The 22165-nt window shown below is 37.9% G+C and overlaps 1 protein-coding gene across 2 annotated transcripts in view; it reads right to left on the bottom strand.

Moving 5' to 3' along the window:
- Nucleotides 1-14719, bottom strand: part of MMS22L (MMS22 like, DNA repair protein) — a 129154-nt gene extending 114435 nt beyond the window's left edge. The window contains exons 1-8 of one of the 2 annotated variants that reach the window (XM_044917404.1): nt 14556-14719; nt 13386-13511; nt 11818-11867; nt 10067-10154; nt 9795-9972; nt 7229-7319; nt 5407-5542; nt 258-366 (exon numbers count right to left, since the gene is read on the bottom strand). In XM_044917404.1, the coding sequence (XP_044773339.1) occupies nt 258-366; nt 5407-5542; nt 7229-7319; nt 9795-9972; nt 10067-10154; nt 11818-11867; nt 13386-13511; nt 14556-14719 (942 nt within the window). Of the gene's footprint in view, nt 1-257; nt 372-5406; nt 5543-7228; nt 7320-9794; nt 9973-10066; nt 10155-11817; nt 11868-13385; nt 13512-14555 lie in introns of both variants that reach the window. The other variant, XM_021693352.2, reaches the window with a different exon arrangement.
- Nucleotides 14720-22165: the final 7446 nt, after the last annotated feature.

Below are 22165 nucleotides of genomic sequence, written 5' to 3'. Positions count from 1 at the left end.
GCTTAAAAAATTCTTGACAGAACAACAGCAAAAAACTTGAGAAAATAAGAGTCAAATCCTGCACTTCTAGAAGTTTCATATTGCCACTTTAGGGTTAAAAATGTAGTAGGTGTTTGGTACTCAGTGCTCTGTTTGGTGGTGGTGGTGGTGGTTGTCTTACATAAGGAACTTTGTAGCATTTTTCTTGGCGAAAACCATTGCAAAATTTCAATATAAGAGTTAGGAACAGTAATTAACACATCAACTTTACAACTTACTTCTGAAAGAGACCATTTACTTCTGTGTTCCAGAAGATGAATGAGTAGAACCCATAATTCTTTAATGCAGGAACATCGGCAGTGGTGACTTGCTAACGCTTCAGAAGGCCTCACCTGTAGAGAAGAAGCAAATTCAATTCTGTAAGAATTTTACATGCTACATCTTTCTCTCCAAATGTTTTAAAAGGATTTAGATGACTTAAAACTGATGTTCAATTATATAAAATTGTTTACAAAATATGTGCCATTCCATTAAATTTTAAAATAAATTCCCATTTTACTTTTTTTTTTAAAGTAGGTCCCATGCCCAGCGTGGAGCCCAACGTGGGGCTCAAACTCATGACTCTGAGATCAAGACCTGAGCAGAGATCAAGAGTCAGATGTCCAACCGACTGAGCCTGCCCCTAAATTCCCATTTTACAACCAAAAGTATAGAATGAACTTTATTTTCAACCTTTAAAAAAAACCTTTGCTTTAGGGGTGTCTGGGTGGCTGAGTTGTTAAGCCTCTGACTCATGGTTTCAGCTCAGGTCATGATCTGTGTCCTGAGATGGAACCCCAGGTCAGGCTCCATGCTCAGCATGGGATCTGCTTATCCCGCTCCCTCTGTCCCTCCCCACTGCTCGAGTGTACTCTCTCTAAAATCAATCAATAAAATCTTAAAAAACAAAAATGAAACCAAAAACCTTTGCTTTAATCGTCAATGTTCAACAAACTTTTTCTGTAAAGGCCTAGACAGCAAATATATGAGGCTTTATTGGGACATAGTCTGTCACAACTCCTCAACTCTGTCACTGTCGTACAGCATCAGCCATAGACAATAGGTTAAAAAAAAAAAAAAAAGGATGGGCTGTGGTCCAGTAAAATTTACAAAACAGACAATGTGTTAGATTTGGCCTCAGGGCAATGATTTCCTAACCCTGATCTAATCCATCAGCCACAAGAGAAAAACTTCTAATAAAAAGATTAGAAAACAAATTTTAATCCACTATAAAGCAGACTAAAAAGTTTTTACAAGTCAAAATAAATACAATTAGGAATTTATAAAGGTTAAGCAATTTTATTTTATTTATTTTTTAATATTTTATTTATTTGACAGAGAGAGACACAGCGAGAGAGGGAACACAAGCGGGGGCGGGGGGGGGGGGGGGGGGTGGGAGAGGGAAAAGCAGGCTTCCCGCCAAGCAGGGAGCCAGACGTGGGACTGGATCCCAGGACCCTGGGATCATGACCTGAGCCAAAGGCAGCCGCTTAACTGACTGAGCCACCCAGGCGCCCCAAGGTTAAGCAATTTTAGGTTAAGCTTTTTTTTTAACAAATATATCCTCAATGGCCCTAAATAATGCAAGGCATATGCACTATATTTGCAAGTATAGCTAGACTTCAGAAATTCATTATGTAATTACTATTTCACATATACTACATTCATGTTTCTAACATAATATAGAGTCAAAGATAACTGTTAAGATATTACTAAATCGAGAGGCTGCTGGGAAGATGGCAGAGTAGGACGTCCCTGGGCTCACCTCTGGCCGCTTGGCCGCCTAGAGAGCACCCAAGTCGGCATAAATAACCCAGAAAGCAGCCCGAAAACTGGCAGAACAGACTCTCCGCAGCCCGGCATAGACAAGCGGCCACAGCGAAGCAGATCCACCCCCTCTGATCGCTCTTGGCAAGATCCCATCAAAGCAGTGCCACAAGCCTGGCAATGTGCATGCGGCCCAGACAGGGGTCAGCACCACTCCCAAGTGAGTCCTGCCCCAGGGAGAGGGGAAGAAACCACACACCAGTCTGACTGTGACCCCAGCAGTGGGCTGGGGGCAGGCAGTGGGTCTGACTGCAGGCCCCACCCACCAACAAAAGCTTCTCAGGGGACTACACAGGGACAGTGCCTGCAGTTTGGTGCTACTGCATCTCTGGCAAACGCCTGGTCTGACGCAACTCAAGCCCAAGGCAGCCCTGGACCAGCCCACTAACACCACGGGCACCAGACTCTGCCCACAACAGGTAGAGAGCCATCGTAGACAACAGGACTGAAGGCAAACACATCCTAGCCACAACGGTAGGACATCCCTGGAGCAACACACATAGTAGACACCCCCTGAAGCACCAGGTTCTGGGGGACAGACATTGCACTGCAGGACCTCTTCTTCATAAAGCCACAACTTTCAAGTGCAGGAGACGTAGCTGACTTTCCTAACACAGAAAAACAGACAACGCAAGAGAGAGAATGAGGAGACAGAGGAATATGTCCCAAATCAAAGAACAGGACAAAATCAGAGCAGGAGACCTAAGTGACACTGAGGTAAGTAGTATGTCTGAGAGCGAATTTAAAGTAACGCTCATAAAGATAATTGCTAGAATTGAGGAAAGAGTCCAGGACCTCCATGAGACCCTCCACCAAGAGACAGAAGACATAAAAAAGAACCAGTTAGAGTACTGGACTCATTAAATGGAAATAAAAACAGACCATCTGGAATAAATAGCAAGCAAGAGGAAGTAGAAGAAAGGATCAGCCACCTGGAGGACAGAGCCATGGAAAGCAATCAAGCCAAGCAGATGAGAGGGGGAAAAATACGCAAAATGAAAATAGACCCAGGGAACTCAGCAACACAGTCAGGCTTAACAGTCGCATGATAGGGATCCCAGAAGAAGAGTGAGAAAAGGGGGCAGAAGATTTGTCTGAAGAAATAATAGCTGAAAACTTCCTGAATCTGGGGAAAGAAAGAGAAATCCAGATCTAGGAAGCACAGAGAGCCCTCAACATAACCAACCCAAAGAGGTCTGCGCCAAGACACAAAGTAAATAAGATGGCCAAAGGTAGTGATAAAGAGAGAATTGTAAAAGCAGCAAGAGAAAGGAAAGCAGGTACATACAAGGGAAACCCCATATGGCTACAAGTGGGTTTTTCAGCAGAAACTCTGCAGGCCAGAAGAAAGTGGCATGATAAATTCCAGCTGCTAAAAGGAAAAAATCTACAGCCAAGAATACTCCATCCGGCAAGGCTCTCATTTAGAATAGAGGGAGAGAGAGAGTTTCCCAGAAAAACAAAAATTAAAAGCAAAACCAGCCATGTCCCTGTCACACACGATGCCATTGGCCTGTGGGCCCCAAATTCAGTCCAGCCGCCCTCCTGCCCGAGTCAGCATGCACGGCCTGCCACCTGCTCAATGCCAAGTCAACACGCCTTCAACCTCAGATTGCCAAGGGCTCAAATTGACACTCTTCTCAAATTCCTGCCCCTGTGCTCAAGTCTGTGCACAAAAGTGGGCATAATTATAACAGCAGAATGAAGCAACCCAAACATCTAACTATGTCTGTGGAATATATAATGGATAAAAGGAGTGTGCTAGGCTGAGAACATCTCCAACAAGCACATCAAAGAACAATACATACAGCATGATTCTGGTTAGTAAAAAAAAAAAAAAAAAAAAATCTGGGAAGACTAAAACAAGATGAAACCAGAGAGGCAGACAAACCATAAGAGACTTCTTTTTTTTTTTTAAAGATTTTATTTATTTATTTGACAGAGAGAGACACAGCGAGAGAGGGAACACAAGCAGGGGGAGCGGGAGAAGGAGAAGCAGGCTCCCCGCAGAGCAGGGAGCCTGATGCGGGACTCGATCCCAGGACCCTGGGATCATGACCTGAGCCGAAGGCAGTCGCTCAACCGACTGAGCCACCCAGGCGCCCCATAAGAGACTTCTTTTTTTTTTTTTTTTAAAGATTTTATTTATTTATTTGACAGAGAAAGACACAGCGAGAGAGGGAACACAAGCAGGGGGAGTGGGAGAGGGAGAAGCAGACTCCCTGCCGAGCAGGAAGCCTGATGCGGGACTCGATCCCGGGACTCCAGGATCATGACCTGAGCCGAAGGCAGTCGCTTAACCAACTGAGCCACACAGGCGCCCCCATAAGAGACTTCTTAAGCATAGGAAAGAAACTAAGGCTTGCTGGAGGGGAGGTGGTGGGGGGGGAATGGGGTAACTGGGTGGTGGGCATGAAGGAGGGCATGTGATGGAATGAGCACTGGGTGTTGTATGCAACTGATGAATCACTGAACTCTACCTCTGAAACTAATAATACACTATATTGTTAATTGAACTTAAAAAAAGAGGAACCCCCCCCCCCCCCCCAAAAATATTACTAAATCATGTCTGGTCAATCCACTAAATAACAACAATTATAAAATTATATAGACAAGATTTAGAAGATTTTGATAATACATAAAACACAATCTAAATTTTAAAAAATTATAAATCCTGATTTCCCATAAGGTTTATGCTAACAATTTGAAATAACTGATAAATCAACACATTTCCATTGCTGGAAAATGAGTAGGTATTGTAGCATCTTCAAATCACTGTCTGCATTAAACACTCAAACACAATTCAGTAAGAAGATGTAATTTCCCCCATGTTTCTGTACTTTTTTGAAAAACAAAATCTCAGGGCGCCTGGGTGGCTCAGTCATTAAGCGTCTGCCTTCGGCTCGGGTCATGATCCCAGGGTCCTGGGATTGAGCCCCGCATTGGGCTCCCTGCTCAGCGGGAAGCCTGCTTCTCCCTCTCCCACTCCCTCTGCTTGTGTTCCCTCTCTCGCTGTGTCTCTCTGTCAAATAAATAAAATCTTTTAAAAAAAAAAAGAAAAACAAAATCTCCCTTTAAATTTGTCAACTAAAATTAGTTGACTCATTTATTGTATTATGTAACAATAAACATATACTCATTTATAGTACTCATTTATTATATTATGTAACAATATATATATGTTACTAAAGGGCTGGACTCTCCTATTTGCATAGAAGTTAAATTTCCAGTTATTGTCATAAACATCCTGTTTTTACTTATTTTTGACAAGATGGAAAAAGCTATTTTTAAAAACAACTGCCTCTGATAAATTAATTTTAGCCTGTTTTAAATGTTTAAATCAAATTCTTTTCTAATTCAACTCCCAGACCATAATAAATATAAAATTGGGAGAATTAACAAGTAAACCAATCAGATTAAATTCTTATAAATGACACACATTAAGGACTATTATCATTAAGCATCAAAAAAACAAATAAACTTTTTTTTAATTTAGATTCAAGTAGCCAACATATAGTACACACCATTAGTTTCAGATGTAGTAATATAAACTCTTATAACATTACCTTGTCATACCTGTTGAGTGACAGGCTTATTAAATCACAAAGGAGATTTTCACAATGTTCTTCAAATAGGCTGATGTTGGTTAAATTGTCACCTGCCAGATTCATAAATTGATGACCGTATACAACTTGTTCTAAAAATATAATAAAATATATCCTACTTAAAACTACAGATTTTACTAATTCAGAAGGAGGAAAGTAACTATACTCCTTTAAATTGACTTACAACAAAACTGCAACATATACAGTTAAAAACAAATTTCTTTAGAAATAAAAGTTAAATTTGAGGACAATTCCTTTCTTATATGATCACTGATATACATTACCCAAAGAAAGTTTTCAATTTTCTCAAGTGCCACTTAATAGACTTCTCTTTTCTTAATGTGGTCATCTTTAAAATGTAACAATGTAACATCACTTAAGGAAAAAAAAATAAAAGTGGGGAAATGCTAGAAAATCTTCACCAATATTTCTGACCAATAAAGGCTTTAAAACATTTTGTAAACAAATACTGATTAACTAATCACATACAAATGTTTTGTGGTGTGAACAGAGAAAACCAAGGTAATAGATACTAAAATGTGTACCTATCAGATTAAGTACACCTTGAAGTATTGCTCCAAGGAATTATTATCTGAAATACAAAGTCCATGTGAGAGAAGAAATTATGTATTTGTAGACATCTTTGTATGTTTGTGTGCATGTATATATATGTGTACACACATACACATATATACATACGTGTATTTTTGTATTTATTAGTTTACTGAAAATCAGGTATTGAGATAATGGATGTTTTTATAACCTATAACCTAAATTGATAATTTACAAATAGGTAATATTTACAAAATATTGCTAAGTTGATAATGGACTCTAAAGATGCCAAACAGCAAGACCAAGAAATAAACAGGCAATACGTGAAATAAAAAAGTATTATCCATAATATATACAAACTACTAATTTTTTTAAAAAAAGAAACATGAGCAAAAGATAATGAATAATAAAGCAAATATAAAAAACAGTAAAATTATGTAAAAATGTTCAACTTCATTGGTACTCAAAAAATTGCAGAACAGAGATTCAATATCATTTTTCGTGTATTATTTGGCAAAAAATAAAAATAACTGATAATATCCACTACTGGCAAGAGAATGAGGCAAAGGCATGCTTGCAGTGTACACAAATTGGGGAAACTCTGTACAGCAACTAAGCAGTGGTTACGATATTAAAGCTGAATGTGCCACTCCAATTCTAAGAATCTACTCTACAGAATAACTTGTACATGTATTCAAAGATGTATATATACGTATATATGTATATATATATATATATATATATATATACAAGGATGTTCCGTGAAATATTACTTGTAGTACCAAAAAAATGGAAATAATGGAAATATTAAAAAATAGACTTGGCTAAATAAATTATGATAGAGCCATAACATACAGCCCTTAAATGAATGAAGTACAACTATATGTACTGACATGAACAGATCTCTAAAAAACTGCTGAATCAAACATTACACAGAACACTACCATTTGTGGTTAGAAACAAAGACAAAAATCCTACCCAAGAGTTTCTATATATATATATATATATATATATACACAGACTAATATAGAAGTATGGAAAGATAAATGGACCAAACTGTTCTCTTGAAAAAAGGAGTAAGACCTTGACTTTTTACTTTGGTTACTATTTGATGTAAAATAAAAATTAAAAAACCCGGAAAGCAATGATGACCTGTAATTTAAAAAAAAAAAACAATTAAGGGTTTAGATTTAAAAAGGATATAAATCAGAAATCCATAAACTTACTCAATTTTTCACCCACCATGTGAAGAATTTCTAGCACCATCCAATGGATATCTAAGTGGAGATGTAATAAATGCCATGATGGTGGAAAAAGCTGTGAAGGACATTATCAACTGTGACTGAGAATTCATAATACTTTAGTAGGCATTTTACAGCATGCTACGACACTCCTCCATAAGCATAAGTATCAGGAACCAAGTAACCTACCCACTCTTCAAAAGCTTAGGGAAAAACAGGGTCTTTTTCATTAGAGGATTCTTTCACTGGAGATCTTTGAAAGCAGTGGTTTGCTTTAGGACAGACCCACCTTGGGGCTGCTAAATAGACTTGTACAGTAAAGGTCCCTTCCAACCAACCTTTGATCTTACTACAGCTGCAAGGCAGTAATAGAATTTTTTAACCACTTATTTTCATAATCTTGTTTTAGACTTTAGCTAGGAAATATGTTTTTAAATGTAATGAGTACCCAGGAACTCCTATGAAGTATTCTAACAGGAGAAATAGACTATCATGTAGACACTATTGAGATGCCCATTAAGAAACTGAAGTTAAAAGCAGTGAAGAAATTTACCTTTTAATTCACACGTTAAGATTAAAATCTGATTCTGATTCAAAAGCCAGTGCTCTTAACTACTGTGCTGTAGTAGGGTTGTCAATAACCTTCCCTGAGCCAACATTTAGTATCACTTTAAAAATAAATAACAATGATATACATGTTCTATTGAGAAGAAGGAAGAATGATAGAGAGGGGACTTGTCTTATCAAATGTGCAAACAAAATAAAATGCTACACTAATAAAACAGTATTGGCTCAGAAATAGATAATAAATAAACAGCAAAAATAGGGAAGAGAGAAATAAACATGGTATCTCCAATCAGTGGGGAAAACATGAGCCATTCAATAAAAGACTGGTTATTAACTTATTCATTTGCAAGAAACTAAAGTTAGATTTCCCACCTCACAGCATATTTTTTAAAACGGGATGAATTAAAAAGATAAATGTAAAAAACAAGTATATTTTTAACAACCACACAGAGATGACACACAAGAAAAACCTGACAAATGTGACTATATACAAAACTTAAACCATCTCCATAGCAAGGCAGATTAATTGCTAAAAAAGATAAATTGATGAAAGTATCTGTAATACATAATACCCAACAAATATCTCTAATAAGGAAAGTTCCTTAAAAATAAAAGACAGATGCTTAACTGAAAATGCCAATTAAATACTTTTCATATATAAGATAGGTAAAACACAAGAAATACAGCCTTAAAAGATACTTTTCATTTTGTAAGATTTTTTTTTTTGCTGTTGTTTCAGAAAAGAACAGTATTTCAGTGTATGAGTTTTTTGTGTATGTGCATTAAAAATTCAGCCTTCTGATCTTCAAATAACCTCTTTTCAAGTTTGCCTAATTAAAAAGGCTATGAAAGGCAAAACCTAGTTTGAGAACCTTTGCAGTCTTTATTTCCACTGCTAGATAAATTATTAATTTTTATTTTCTTAAGCATTTGATGAAGATCCAGAAAATAAAGCCAGTCCAATTTATAGAGACCAAAATGAAGGAAAAATATCCCTCTCCCCATAATCTATCCACGAATATTTATTAAGTGTTATGATTACAAGCAATTATCTATTTGCTTTCTATGGATTAGACATATTAACCTGTGAATTCAGTTTGGACTTTTTATTTTTAATATTACATATATTGGTCCCTGATAAGAAGAGTGCATTTTGTTGTTGTTAAATTTCACAGAAATACATAAACATTTATTCATACCTTACATTTTGGCAAAGACACATTCCTAAAAACTGAATGTTATTCAAATTGGTAAAGTCAAATCGAATGAAAGAAGTTGAGAGTTCAGGGAAACCCACAGGGAATTACAATTTGCCATTCATATAAGCTCACATTTTCCTATGGAGAATTTGTTAAATTACATCTATAAACTGGGTCATGCTATCAATACAAATTTTAAAAGAACAAATCTTCTACAGGAATGATTTCACAGGTAGAAAAAAGGGGAAGAGTCAAAACAATCTTAATCATATGCCAAAAAGGTCTCAAAAGTAAGAATAGACATAATGCTGTGGTTTTGAAGTTGTAGCTTTTATAGAAAGGTGATCTTGAATTTTACTGTAATAAACACTAGGATTTGCCCAAACCTTTATCTATGGGAAAAATGATACAAATTTTTTAAAATAAAGGTTATTTTGCTTTGAAACTTACACACATCTGCACGTTATAAAGTGGAATTGAGAACAGCGACCACTGTTTCAGTCTATATTATATTCTAAGCACTTTATTTAATTAATTTTAACTTATCTAATTTTCCCAATAACTCTAGGAAGCAAACCAATTATACACGTGAGGAGACTGAGGCAAGACGTGTTGCTTGCCCAATGGCACATAATTAGAAGAGGAGCCAGAATTTCAACTCAGGCAGTCTAGTCCCTGAGCTGCACTCTTGACTATTTTCCCTCATTCTTGAATGAATGAATATTCCTTGTGAAAAGAAAAAAAAAAAAACTGAGGATTTAAAAATTAAATGAAACAAGCCAAACCTTAATTTGGTTTTGATTTACAAATGCTCCTGGACTAATACTGGGAAGTTCAGACAGATGTCCAATATACAAGAGTAACCCATGAAGTTCATCAACCAGCACAGACGGAAGTTGTGCCTCCAAAGTTTCATACGGATGGACAGGAACAGGACTCTCAGCATTTTGTACTTTCAGATACCTAAAAAAAGATAGATACAATAAATAACCAGACTCTGGATGAACATGCACTCAGAAATTCATGCAGTAATCAAAATACTCATCTGACATCTTACCTAAAGACGAAAACTTTAACATAATGAAGAAATGTCACACACTGCTGCCTAATATTGTCTGCTTTGCAGTGTAGGGTGGATATCTTCCCTGAAACCAAAATAGATTAAGTGTTATCAAAGTTTAAATAATTAATCCATGGGCAGTGACAAAAAAAATTTGTAAGCCATACAAGCAGCAGTTCATTTGTGATTTCATCTGTTCCAAATTTATCACTCTATCATACATTCTGATCCAACCATACATAATTACCACTTCCTGCTCCCTGAACCTAGGTTTCAATACACCTCAATGATTTCGTCTATACAGTTGTTTCCACCTGGAACTCTTCCGCTCCCCAAAACTTTTGCCTACCTACCTATTTTTTCCTCATCTCTGTAGACCAAGATCTGGCATCACTCTGTGATGGGCCCCTAAACAGATGAAGCCCCTGGCTCCCATAGCAGCTTATACATGCCACGATTACTACACTTTTCCGTCTACCATGCTGTCCTATGCTTGTGTGTCTCTATGTCCTACCAACTACAAACTCCTCAGCAGATTCTTCCACTTTGATTCATCGTCACCTTACACAGTACCTGGCCTGAGACAGAGCCTCAGGTGATAAATAGTACTCAACATTTACTGAGCACACAGTGAGAAAACAAAACAGCCCTGACGGCAGATAGCTAACAACTAGGTCATGATGTTCCCTACTGAAACTAAAGTTTTCATGAAATATCAAAAATAATCAGATGGGGCCACTCTGTGATTATGGTGAAACAAGACAAAAACAAAATCTCTCTGTAATCATGTCTGAATACAGAAACCAGGCACTATGCAATCACGGAAAAACAAACAAAATACAAAAACAAAATATTTCCCTCTTGCAGCTAACATGACTATTACTTTACTAATTAGAACCCTCCTTAGCCTGTCTTTCTGGGTCCCACCTCCTAGACAAAAATTAACATATTCAATTCATTACACTGTCCCTGCTTAACACCATCCAATCCAATATAAAGTCCTAGTCCCCTTAAACTCTCTTCAAATCACCAGTGCAAGTGCAAACCCTATCACAAGCCCCTCCCTATTCTCCCTGAGAAGCCCCAACTGTTTCTCATGATGTGTACTTCCTTCTTGTGTCAGTAAGCTACTCAACCTTTCATTGACCAAAGGTGTGTTCCAGGTGATCTTTAGTTGCATCACTAGTAACAGGTATTAGCCTGAGCACTTAACATGCATTATATCATTTATCCTCACAAGAACTCCATGAGGTGGGACCTGTTACCTGGTGTGAAACCGATAATTAGCTAGGGTTGGAACCCAGGCTGACCACAGTGTGACGAGTCTAATTCCTACACTGGAACACAACTGCCAGAAAGGAGAAGCAGCTAGCCTGCGCTAAAACACTGTCTTCAATTCTCTTCACTACCTTAACTATACCAACCCCCCTCCATGAGTAACCCATTAAATGTCAAAAACAAACCAAAAGCAGAGCAAGAAGACAGCATGAGGTCCCACTCCCCGCCCCCAAAGCAAGTTGTTAATTCACTTTAGAAATGTTTAGCCTTAAATCAATTTTATCACAGACATAGAAAAATACTATAAATCTCAGCTACAACAAAATTTAAGTGTTATATTTTTTCTGAACACTAAACACTATCCTGAACTTCTAACTTAATGCTTCTTCCTCCATGTTCTTATATCCCAATTACTCATCATAGATGAGCAATTCAATTCCTTTTTGCTATTAAAAACACTTAAAACTTACCAAAATCACAGCTGGCTTGTAATAAGGTTTCCAAGTTGTACAGTTGCTGCCTAATTTAAAAAAACGTAAGGTGAGAGTTAATTTTGGAAAAATTTAAAGCATGTATTATAGGGATATTTCCAAATCTATTACATAGCTTTAGTATGTGCATAGCCTCTCATTTGTGAATGAAGTTTAAAATACTTTGTGGATATTTATACAGGGTCAGATAGTCAAGACTGAGAAAAGATAAAACATGCCTTTGTTTGACCTTCCAAAAATATCTATTAAAAGCTGCATATATGTATATATAATTATAAATATCATAGATTTTACTATCAATGAGATATTGTTTATATACCCTCAAAAAGTTTAAGATACTTACATAAAAATCCTAGGTTAACAGTTACATAATGAAATGTTAAATTGTATTGGACAATTATAGTATAGGAGTTCAGAAAAGGAAGAGTAACTTAGAGTTATCAAGGAAAGCTGTATTTATGATGTCCCCCCTTAATATCTGAAAGTAATCTCTTGTCCTTCTTCCTAATTGCCTTTCAACTCCTTAAACGTTGACTCATCTTCATGACCTATGTCCTGAATAAAGACTCAACTCACTCTATAATGTTCATGTTTACAGAGAATCACTCACTCAAACTGTTCTCCCAGTAAAACACATAACAAGGCACAGATACACTGTCTCTTCACAAGGCCTCAAGGGATGAGGGTGGGAGGAGGAATCTTTCCACCTTTCCATTTTCATTTAAATGTACCACATACATATTCTTAATGTATTTTTGGATAATTTGCCTTCAACAACCGATTCCATTTCAAAATCATGTAAAATCTAAATATGGACTGAGTTTTAAATAAGGAATTATCTTATTAAATGATAATGAATGTTAATTGTGATAATGAGATACTGTTTATGTTTTTTTAAAAGTTCATATTTTTAAGAAATGCTTATTGAAATATTTAAGGGTGAGATTACATGATGCCTGGAATCTGCTAAAAATACTCAAACCAAAAAAAAAGAGGGAAAGGGACAGATGAAGGAAGTGTGATAAAACCTTGGTGTTGTACTGCCACTGAGAGAGGGTATGTGAAGTTTCATTATGGTATTCTCTCTACATTTGTATATGTTTGGAAAATTTCATTAAAATTTTTAATGTCCAACTTAATCATATTAATTAATCATATTACTATACAGTCTGAAAGATATATTTGGAAAGTCTGATTTCATTCTCTAAAAATCAGTGAAAGACTATGACGATTCAGCAACAAAAGTAGTATTTTAGTTTTCTTCCAAAATTATAATATGGTTCAAAGCATTAAATATTTGTCTTCAATACATGATGTCAAATGTTGAATAAAAAGTCTGAAAAAGAATGAACACTCACTAAAAAACGAATCATTAAAATCACTGCTCCAAACATTACATGATCGTTGTTACTGATAAGATAATCAAGAGAGCAACATGAACAACTCGCGCTTTTGTAATATTGGTATCAGAAACCACCCAGCAAAGTAACTTACACAACTGAAAAGCATCTATGCTCAAAGGCAGTTAAAAACAAAACAAAACATACCTGAATAAATGAAAGAGCACTCTAGATGAATTCACCAATGCTGTTTCAGTAACCCACTGAATGCCAAATATTTCCACTGTATCTTCTTCAAAATTAGTTGGTAAAGGATCAAGATTCAAAATTAATCTGAAATGAAAACTCTAATCTTATAAAAAGTATGCTAAATCCCAACTACAGCATATCTGTTTTGTCATTATATAAATCCATATTGTATGTGACATGTCAACAATGATACCATAAAATTATGATATGCCTTGGTACCTTACATATCCAGGAATTACTACATTTAGATTGTATGAAAAATTCAGTCATATATAGTGATAAAAAAGTGTAACTAAAGAACAATGTAACTTAGGGGAAAAATTCAAAAAGTAAGTCTAGGGAACATACTTTTTTGGCCTATGGTCTTCAGTCGAAGAATTTCATCCTTTGAGGGGACATTTAATGTTTAAAACAGCTAAAAGTTACTCTGAGCCATGTCTGGAGCATAATCAAACTGAATAATCTCTTTTAAGGTCTCAAACAAGGTACAACTATAAAATCAACAAAAATGGCTTCCTTTCTGAAATTGCCTCAGCAGGTATTCCCAAAATATTTCAACAACTGCGGTTTTACAGCAACTTGTGTACAGCTGCCTAAGGCAAGAACTCTAAAGAATAACATTCTTGTGAACTTACACAATCTGGTGAATTTATTCAAAAGTTAAAACAAAAATAAGTCTATGACTTCTGTCTATAGATACACAGAATTAGAAGGAACTGGGGCAACAAAACAATGTCTACGTCTAACTTAAGAATTACTGAGAAGCTCCAGATTATTATTTCATGTTTTAAAAGGATATTCCAATTCAAAAAGCCCACCTAGCTTTCACTTTAAGTAAAAGGGAAATTAGTGGCCAGCTTCCTACCCCAAAACTGAGGTAGCTGTAAGATAAGAAAACATCCGGTAGCAAGAAGTTCTCAATATCCAAAAATCTTTTAGGTATGCTTTAACCAGGAAACTGACAACAGAACTGATAGCCTGCACCCATGTTATATACTAAGCCGTTTTGCAAAAACATGGCTTGAGCATCGAAGTTTAAGTTGGCTGAAATCATAATTAAATAACATTCCTAACAAACTGATGAAAAATTTGATAAGGGAAAAACACAGTCCCCGATTTTTTACCTACCGCTTAAGGGCTCCGCTGGAAAGGTAGGACTCTCCAGAAAAATGATTTCCTCCTCCTCTGTTGTCAAAACCACAAGAAAAGCAAGGGGGTTTGCACCATTCTGTCCCCAGCTCCAGTTCCAAGCTGTCGGTCAGGAACATCGACGCAGTGGAACAGTTATCCATTATTTACTTTCTGTCCTGAAATGTTTGGTACTCATATCATTCAAGACTCCAAAGATACTGTGATTAGATTCCAGGAGGTGGAGCGGGCCAAGAGATTGGCGGTGATCTCAGAAAGTTCTCAAAACGTTCCCCCAGCACAAAGAAGAAAGCCCGAGAAGCCAATTCCTCAACAACTCTCCCCACACCGACACCCCAATATCAAGGCTGTCAGACAGAATGCACCCCCGACTGGCTGTGGCAGGAATTTCACATCTGCCATCTAGGTCGGATTCTGCAGCCCGGACAGCGCGAAAAGGAAAGAAATGGTTGCAGGACAGATCCAGCTTCAGCTCCCAACCCCGCCTCGACCTGCACCGCCCGCTACGTTACCGAAAAGTACCGAGCTAGTTTCCCAACAGTGTCGTGGAAAAGCTCCCTTGCGCACTCCGGGTGGGGATCAGGGACCGCCCGGCGCCAATTTTTAGTCCTCCCAGCCGGGAGGCAAGTTCCGCCAGGTCCCCACTCGGCGGCGACCAGCGCGGGCCGGGCACAGGGCGAAGGAAGCCGGTGGCCTGCGCACCGGAGCGGCGCTCGTTTGAGGCACGGCGTACCTGCTCACACTTTCGGTCCCCGAGATCCGCCCCCAGCTGCCGGGTCTACAACCTCGGCGTTGGTGAGGTCTAAATCAGAAACAGGCGAAATTCCCGCCACTGCGCGCCCGCGCTCAGGAAGGGCGGGGCCACGGCGCAGCCCGCCCCCGGAGATCCGCTCTCTAGGTCTCTGCAGGAACCGCCGGCGCTCCGCGAATTCTCGCGAGAGTCAGCCGCCCAAGGACTCGGTGCTGCGAGCAGCTTTTTCTTTCTTTCTTTTTTTTTTTTTTCTCTGTGCATGTAGCTTTAATTGGTGAATTCGGCTGGAAGGCGGGGCCTCACGGGGAAAGGAAACTGGAGGCTGAGGTGAGCAAGGCCTAGGCACCTCTGGGTAGTTTTCGCGCGGGACACAAAAGAGTTTTGCTCAAGTGAGTCCGAAGTGGGTGTCTCATTTACACCCAGAGCCGCGCCATCCCCTCCTGTTACCGCGCTAGTGCCAGCAAGTCTTTTGTTAAGATCGAGAATGCCTATTGTTCGTGGTTTGTGGACAAGGCATGTGCAAAAATGAGGCTAATCCAGTGTATAGTAGCACTGAATAAGTCAGATGGTCCTTGCTTTTGGCATAAAACTGTCGCTCCCCTTATTTGCAACACATCTGGACGGGTTTAAATCGCTTAAACCTGGTCGCTTTTGTGAGGTATACCCCATGTGCAGCATTTTTATCTTTTTAAAAGTATTCTTTAAAATCTATTCAGAAGACTTTCCAGTCTAAATCAGAGATAACACATTTAAGCGTATCACTGACTTAAGATTCAAGAAAAACGTGATAATTGCTCCTTCAGATCTACTATAATTTTGAGTATTCGCCATTGCCCATTCCTCCAGAATAGTTTGTCCTGTGTTTAATTCCTGTACAGAGAACCAGTCATAACTCCTCTGTTCAAACCAAATACTGCACATGTTCTAAGAAATGGGATGAGGTGTGTGTGTGTGTGTGTGGGGGGGGAACACAATATGATCTCTATTCTGACTGCAACCTAGGGCTACTGTGATGGGTCCTATGTCCATTATGTTCACACGATGTGCCCTGAGATGTCTTCTTGGCGACCACTGCAGCTTTTTAGGGTCCAGGTGGAGTTCTAGCATGACACATTGTCATCTATAACAATCCCTAGGAAACAGTGTCTAGATATGAGAATATTGGGCCCTGGCACTATTTAGGAGAATTGGGTCAATAGACAGTCATTATTATTTCTTCCTCTAATCAAAACATTTGGATAGACCCCTTTTTCCTTTTTCAAGTGCCTGATGAGTGATGAACTTGGTTGAACCAGTTAAGTAGAATGTGAAGAACCAAGTAAGTTACCTGTAAATAAGGTAAGCTAGTACTCTAATGCATTTCAGTAAGAATCCCCAGCAAGTTAATAGGCAGCATACTGAAGAGAGGTAATTAAAGATACTTAATGAAAGGACATTTATAAAGGTATGGACAGGGTTACTGGAAAACAAAAAGTAATCATGAAGCATCCAGAACTAATCAGAGTCATTATCACCCTTAGGCCTAAGAGATTTGGGGGAAGAGGGATTACTAGAGCCCAAGGAGACTTGTTCAGGTAGGAGACAGCTACCTACCTGATAGCCACCTATGGTACCTTCATAGAGGAACATAGCTACTGCCAACCTGCCACCCAACAGGGAGGAGCTGGAAGGATTAAGTACGCAAACCACTTTCCCTCCATACTGCAGTGTCCAACTGGTGGTTTTCATTGGCTAAAACCAACCTAAAAATAGAGGGCAAGGATGTAACCTTATAAAGTTCAGGCTCCTAGGATAGAGTCCAGCCTGAAGAAGGGTAGAGAGTGAATCTGACAGAAAGGGGTAAATTTTATCAAGAAGACATAACAATACTAAATGTATAACAGAACTTTATATATACATATAAAGGGATGAATTTATTAATTATAGGAGAAATACTCAAATCAATAATTAGTTACAGACTTCAGCACTTACTCTCTGTAATTGGTGGAACCAGTGGAGAGAATTAGTATAGACTTGAACAGCACTATCAACCAACTTGACCTAATTGATATATTTATAGGTGACACAACCTGACAATAGCAGAATACACTTTTTACAAGTACACATGGAACACAAAGGTAGACCACATTCTTTGCCAGAAATCAAAGTTCGTCAACTTTAAAAGGATTGAAATCATACAGAGTATATGGTCTGACCACAATGGAATTAAACTAGAAACCAATACATATCTGAAAGAAATCTCTAAATATTTGGAAATTAAGTAGCACTTCTAATTAACCCATGGATCAAAGAAGAAATCACTAGGAAAATGAGAAAATATTTTGAATTAAGTGAAAATTAAAGCACATTAAAATTTATAATTTTAACTGCTTACTTTAGAGAAGAAGAAAGAGTTCAGTTCAATGATTTAAATTTCTATCTTAAGAAACTGGAAAAAAACCCAGCGAAATAAAACAAAATCAAGAAAAATGAAGGAAATAATAAAGGGGAGAAATAAATGGAATGAAACAGAAGAATAGAGGAAATAAATGCAATCAGAGAGTGGTTCATTGAGGCACACGTGGGTGGCTCAGTCGGTTGGGTGTCCGACTCTTGATCTCAGCTCAGGTCATGAACTTGGAGTCATGAGTTCAGGCCCAACATTGGGCTCCATGCTGGATGTGGAGCCTACTTAAAAAAAAAAAAAAAAAAATGTTGGTTCTTTGAAAAGATCAGTATAATTGATACACTCTAGCCAGACTGATAAAGAAAAAAAAAAAAAACACAAATTACCAGTATTAGGAATTAAAAATATATTATCACTCTAGACTCTACAGGCATTATAAAGATATTAAGAACATTTTTATGCCAAGAAACAGATGAGATAGACAAATTCATTGAAAGACACCAACTGCCAAAACTCACAAAAGAAGATAAAACTTGAATGGCTCTATATCCATCATAGTAATTTTAATCTTTAGTTAAAAAAATTCCCCTCTCTCTTTCTCTCCCCACCCCTCACTTTCTCACATACCACATAATTCCTACAAGGAAAATTCCAGGACCAGAGGACTGTACTGTTGAATTCTCCCCAAAATTTAAGGAAGGTATAATATCAATTCTCTACCAACTCTTCCAGAAAATAGAAGAGGATGAAATACTTCAAAACTCATATAATGTGGCCAGCATTACACAGGTATCAAAACTTGACAAAGAAAATTATAATCCAGTATTATTCACATGGAGACAGAAATTTTACCAAATAAAATCCAGCAATATTCGAAAAGGATGACATATACTAAAAAAATCAGGTTCATCTTGGGAATGTAGGGTTGGTTCAAATTTCTAAACACAATTGGAGTAGTTCATTATATCAACAGATTGTAAACCACATCACCTCAATCTGCAGAAAAAATCACTTGAAAAATTAAATATCCATTCATGATAAAAACTTGTCAAACTAGGAATAAAAGAAAATTTCCTTAACCTGATAAATGGTAACTATGACAAACCTACTATTGAAATCATAAAAATGAATGCTTTCTCCAGAAGACTGAGAACAAGGCAATGAAGTCTACTTTCTCTACTTCTATTCAGCATTGTACTGGAGGTAACTAACCAATCCAATAAGGTATGAGAATGAAAGAGTTGGGAAAGGAGGAGGCAAAACTGCTATCATTCAGAAAAACAATTGTGTTTTTCTAGACAAGCAATGAACACTTAGAAACTATAATTTTTTTTATTTATTCTTATGTTAATCCCCATACATTACATCATTAGTTTTAGATGAAGTGTTCCATGATTCATTGTTTGTGCATAACACCCAGTGCTCCATGCAGAATGTGCCCTCCTCAATACCCACCACCAGGCTAACCCATCCTCCCAACCCCCTCCCCTCTAGAACCCTGTTTGTTTTTCAGAGTCAGAGAAACTATAATTTAAAAAGCAATACCATTTTGGGTGCCTAGGTGGCTCAGTTGGTTAAGCGACTGCCTTCAGCTCAGGTCATGGTGCCGGAGTCCTGGGATCGAGTCCCACATCAGGCTCCAGGCTCAGCGGGGAGCCTGCTTCTCCCTCTGACCCTCTCCCCTCTCATGCTGTTTCTCTCTCTCTCTCTCTCAAATAAATAAATAAATAAAATCTTTAAAAAAAAAAAAAGCAATACCATTTTAGTAGCATCCCAATAGATCCAGCCCTGTGTGGGGCTCTGTGCTCAGCAGGGAGTCTGCTGGAGATTCTCTCTCTCCCTCCCTCTCCCTCTGCCCCTCCCCCTGTTCTTGCACTCTCTCTCTCTCTCTAAAACAAATAAATCTTAGAAATATATAAATAAATTAATTAAATTAAATAAAACAAAATTAGGGCAGGAGGGAGATGTGGGCATCAAGAGATGGTGTTTTGAAGACAGGAAATATATCACGTTTGTGAGGCTATGGCAATTACCAAGTATAAAGGGAAAAGTTGATATTGAAGAGAAGGGGAATGGTTGTGGAACTGCAGACATTGGGAAGACAACAGTATTCACTACATAAATGACATATCTTTTAATAGGATCAGGGACAATTTTTCATTAATAGGAAAAATGAAAGGTGTGCAGAGAAAGATAGCTGAAGTTGGTGAACTGGGTGGTTGGAATTTGAGGTAGTTTTTGTTTTATTTCATCTATTTTCCTTGTGACATATCACCTGGAAGTGAGAGGAAAGAGTGGTTGTTAGAGATTTGAGATGTGTCCTTATCATATTAGTGAGTAAAAAAAGTATTTTTACTAGGGAAGTGTAGTAGGAATGTCTGGGGGTGTTGAGTGACTATTTGAGATTTATGATGAAAAATTAAGAGTTCTGTTAGCTTAGTTTTGTGATTTTCTCCAACAACATTCAGAAGGGGAGGACATATGATAGAATTTGAGTGTTATATTAGTGAACCCATTCTGACTTACTGTTTCCTTTTAAATGTATTTATAAACTATTTGATTATTATCATCATACTCAGTCAAATAACTTAATATGAATGTCATGTTTTTAGTAGGGAAACTTTATAAATTCAACTGAATCTAATATATCCCAAAGGTTAAAGCCCTCAATTTCAGAAGTGTTATCACCATTTTAATTGAAATCTTATTTAAAGTTTAAGACCATTCCTTCATGCCTTAAATGAAACAGAGGGTCACATTACCTTTATAGTTACTGCTTATAAGCCTAGAATTGGATTTAGCATTTTGGTAAAATCTGACCAATACTAGCTTTAATGATCTTACTGAACAATTAGCCATCATTGAGGATACACTAAGATAGCTAACTCAGTTATGAAAATATTAGGTTTTCTCTATGAGCTGTCTATTGCCAGTGTGTGTACAACCCACCTTCAGTTGACTTTCTGTCAATTCACAGTATTTTATTACACTAATTTTGTGCAAGCGATAATGAACTGTTCCAAGTGCTACTCCCTGCCTAGATACCATGATTTAAATGACTACTTCAGTAGCAATGGGGAGGTTTAGTTAGTTGAGAAGGAGCAACTTTTCTATACAGTAAAAGGAATTCTCCTGCAGCTGTTCAGCACATTGGGTCATTAACAATGTGGTATACCATATAGGGACTTTAAACATCGGGACCCAAGAAAATTTCATTATTGATCCTCATTCATTTTTCTGTATGTTTTAGTATCTTCTGCATGTGCTCTCATTTTATTTCCTTTTGCGTCCAGAAGCTTGATTCATCAATTACCCCTCTTCTTTTTACCTTCCATCTCTCCCTCTTCCTTACCCTTTTCCCTAAGCCCACTGAGGTAGGCAGTTTCTAACATGGCCCCCAAGAATCTCTGCTGCCTTGTATTCATGCCTTTGTGTGATCTTTTCTGCTTGAGTGTGGACTAAACCTAATGACTTGCTAATAATGAATAAAATAAAGCAAAAATTGATGGCCTATCACTTCTTTTATTTATTTACCAGAGAGAGAGCAAACAAGCAGGGGGAGTGGCAGGCTGAGGGAGAAGCAGGCTCCCTGCTGAGCAAGGAGCCCGATGCAGGACTCAATCCCAGGACCCTGGGATCATGACCTGAGCCAAAGACAGTTAACCGACTGAGCCACCCAGACATCCCGGCATATCACTTCTTCTTCTTCTTCTTTTTTTTTTTTATAATCTAAACTTCTGCAGTTTTTTTTTTTTTAATTAACATATAATGTATTATTTGTTTCAGGGGTACAGGTCTGTGATTTGTCAGTCTTACACAATTCACAGCACTCACCATAGCACATACCCTCCCCAATGTCCATCACCCAGCCACCCCATCCCTCCCAACCCCTCCACTCCAGCAACCCTCAGTTTGTTTCCTGAGATTAAGAGTCTCTTATGGTTTGTCTCCTTCTCTGGTCATAGGGGAAGGGAGGGGGAAAATGAAACAAGCCGGCATATCACTTCTATGATTAGTTTACAAAAGACTGTGAGTTCTGTCTTGCTCACACTCTCTCTCAATGTCACTTTCTCTGTCTTTCCTTCTCAACTTGTTCACTTTGATGAAGTAAACTGTCATGTTAGAGAGGACCATGTAGCAAAAACTGAGGGCAGGCTCTGGCCAACAGCCATTGAGGAACTGTGGTCCTCAGTTCAACAGTTCACAAGGAGCTGAATCCTGACAACCAGTGTGAATGAGCTTGGGAAGTAGATTCTTCCCCAGTTGAATCTTGAAATGACAAGGCCTTGACAGGTATATAGAATTTAACCTGGTCCAGATGGGGATTTGACCTTTGCCCTTGGCTTATGGGAGGTGATCTCTAAATAATCTTTGGGATGTTTTATGTGATAAAAGTGTCTTTTTTCCTGGGGGCCTCGGGTCACACTGGATAGTCTGACAGAATGGTTTAGG

The sequence above is a fragment of the Neomonachus schauinslandi genome, chromosome 8 (genome assembly GCF_002201575.2).
Source record: "Neomonachus schauinslandi chromosome 8, ASM220157v2, whole genome shotgun sequence".
NCBI lineage: Eukaryota > Metazoa > Chordata > Mammalia > Carnivora > Phocidae > Neomonachus > Neomonachus schauinslandi.
Note: the sequence above shows the minus strand (reverse complement) of the source record. Positions and strands in the feature narration are given on the sequence as shown.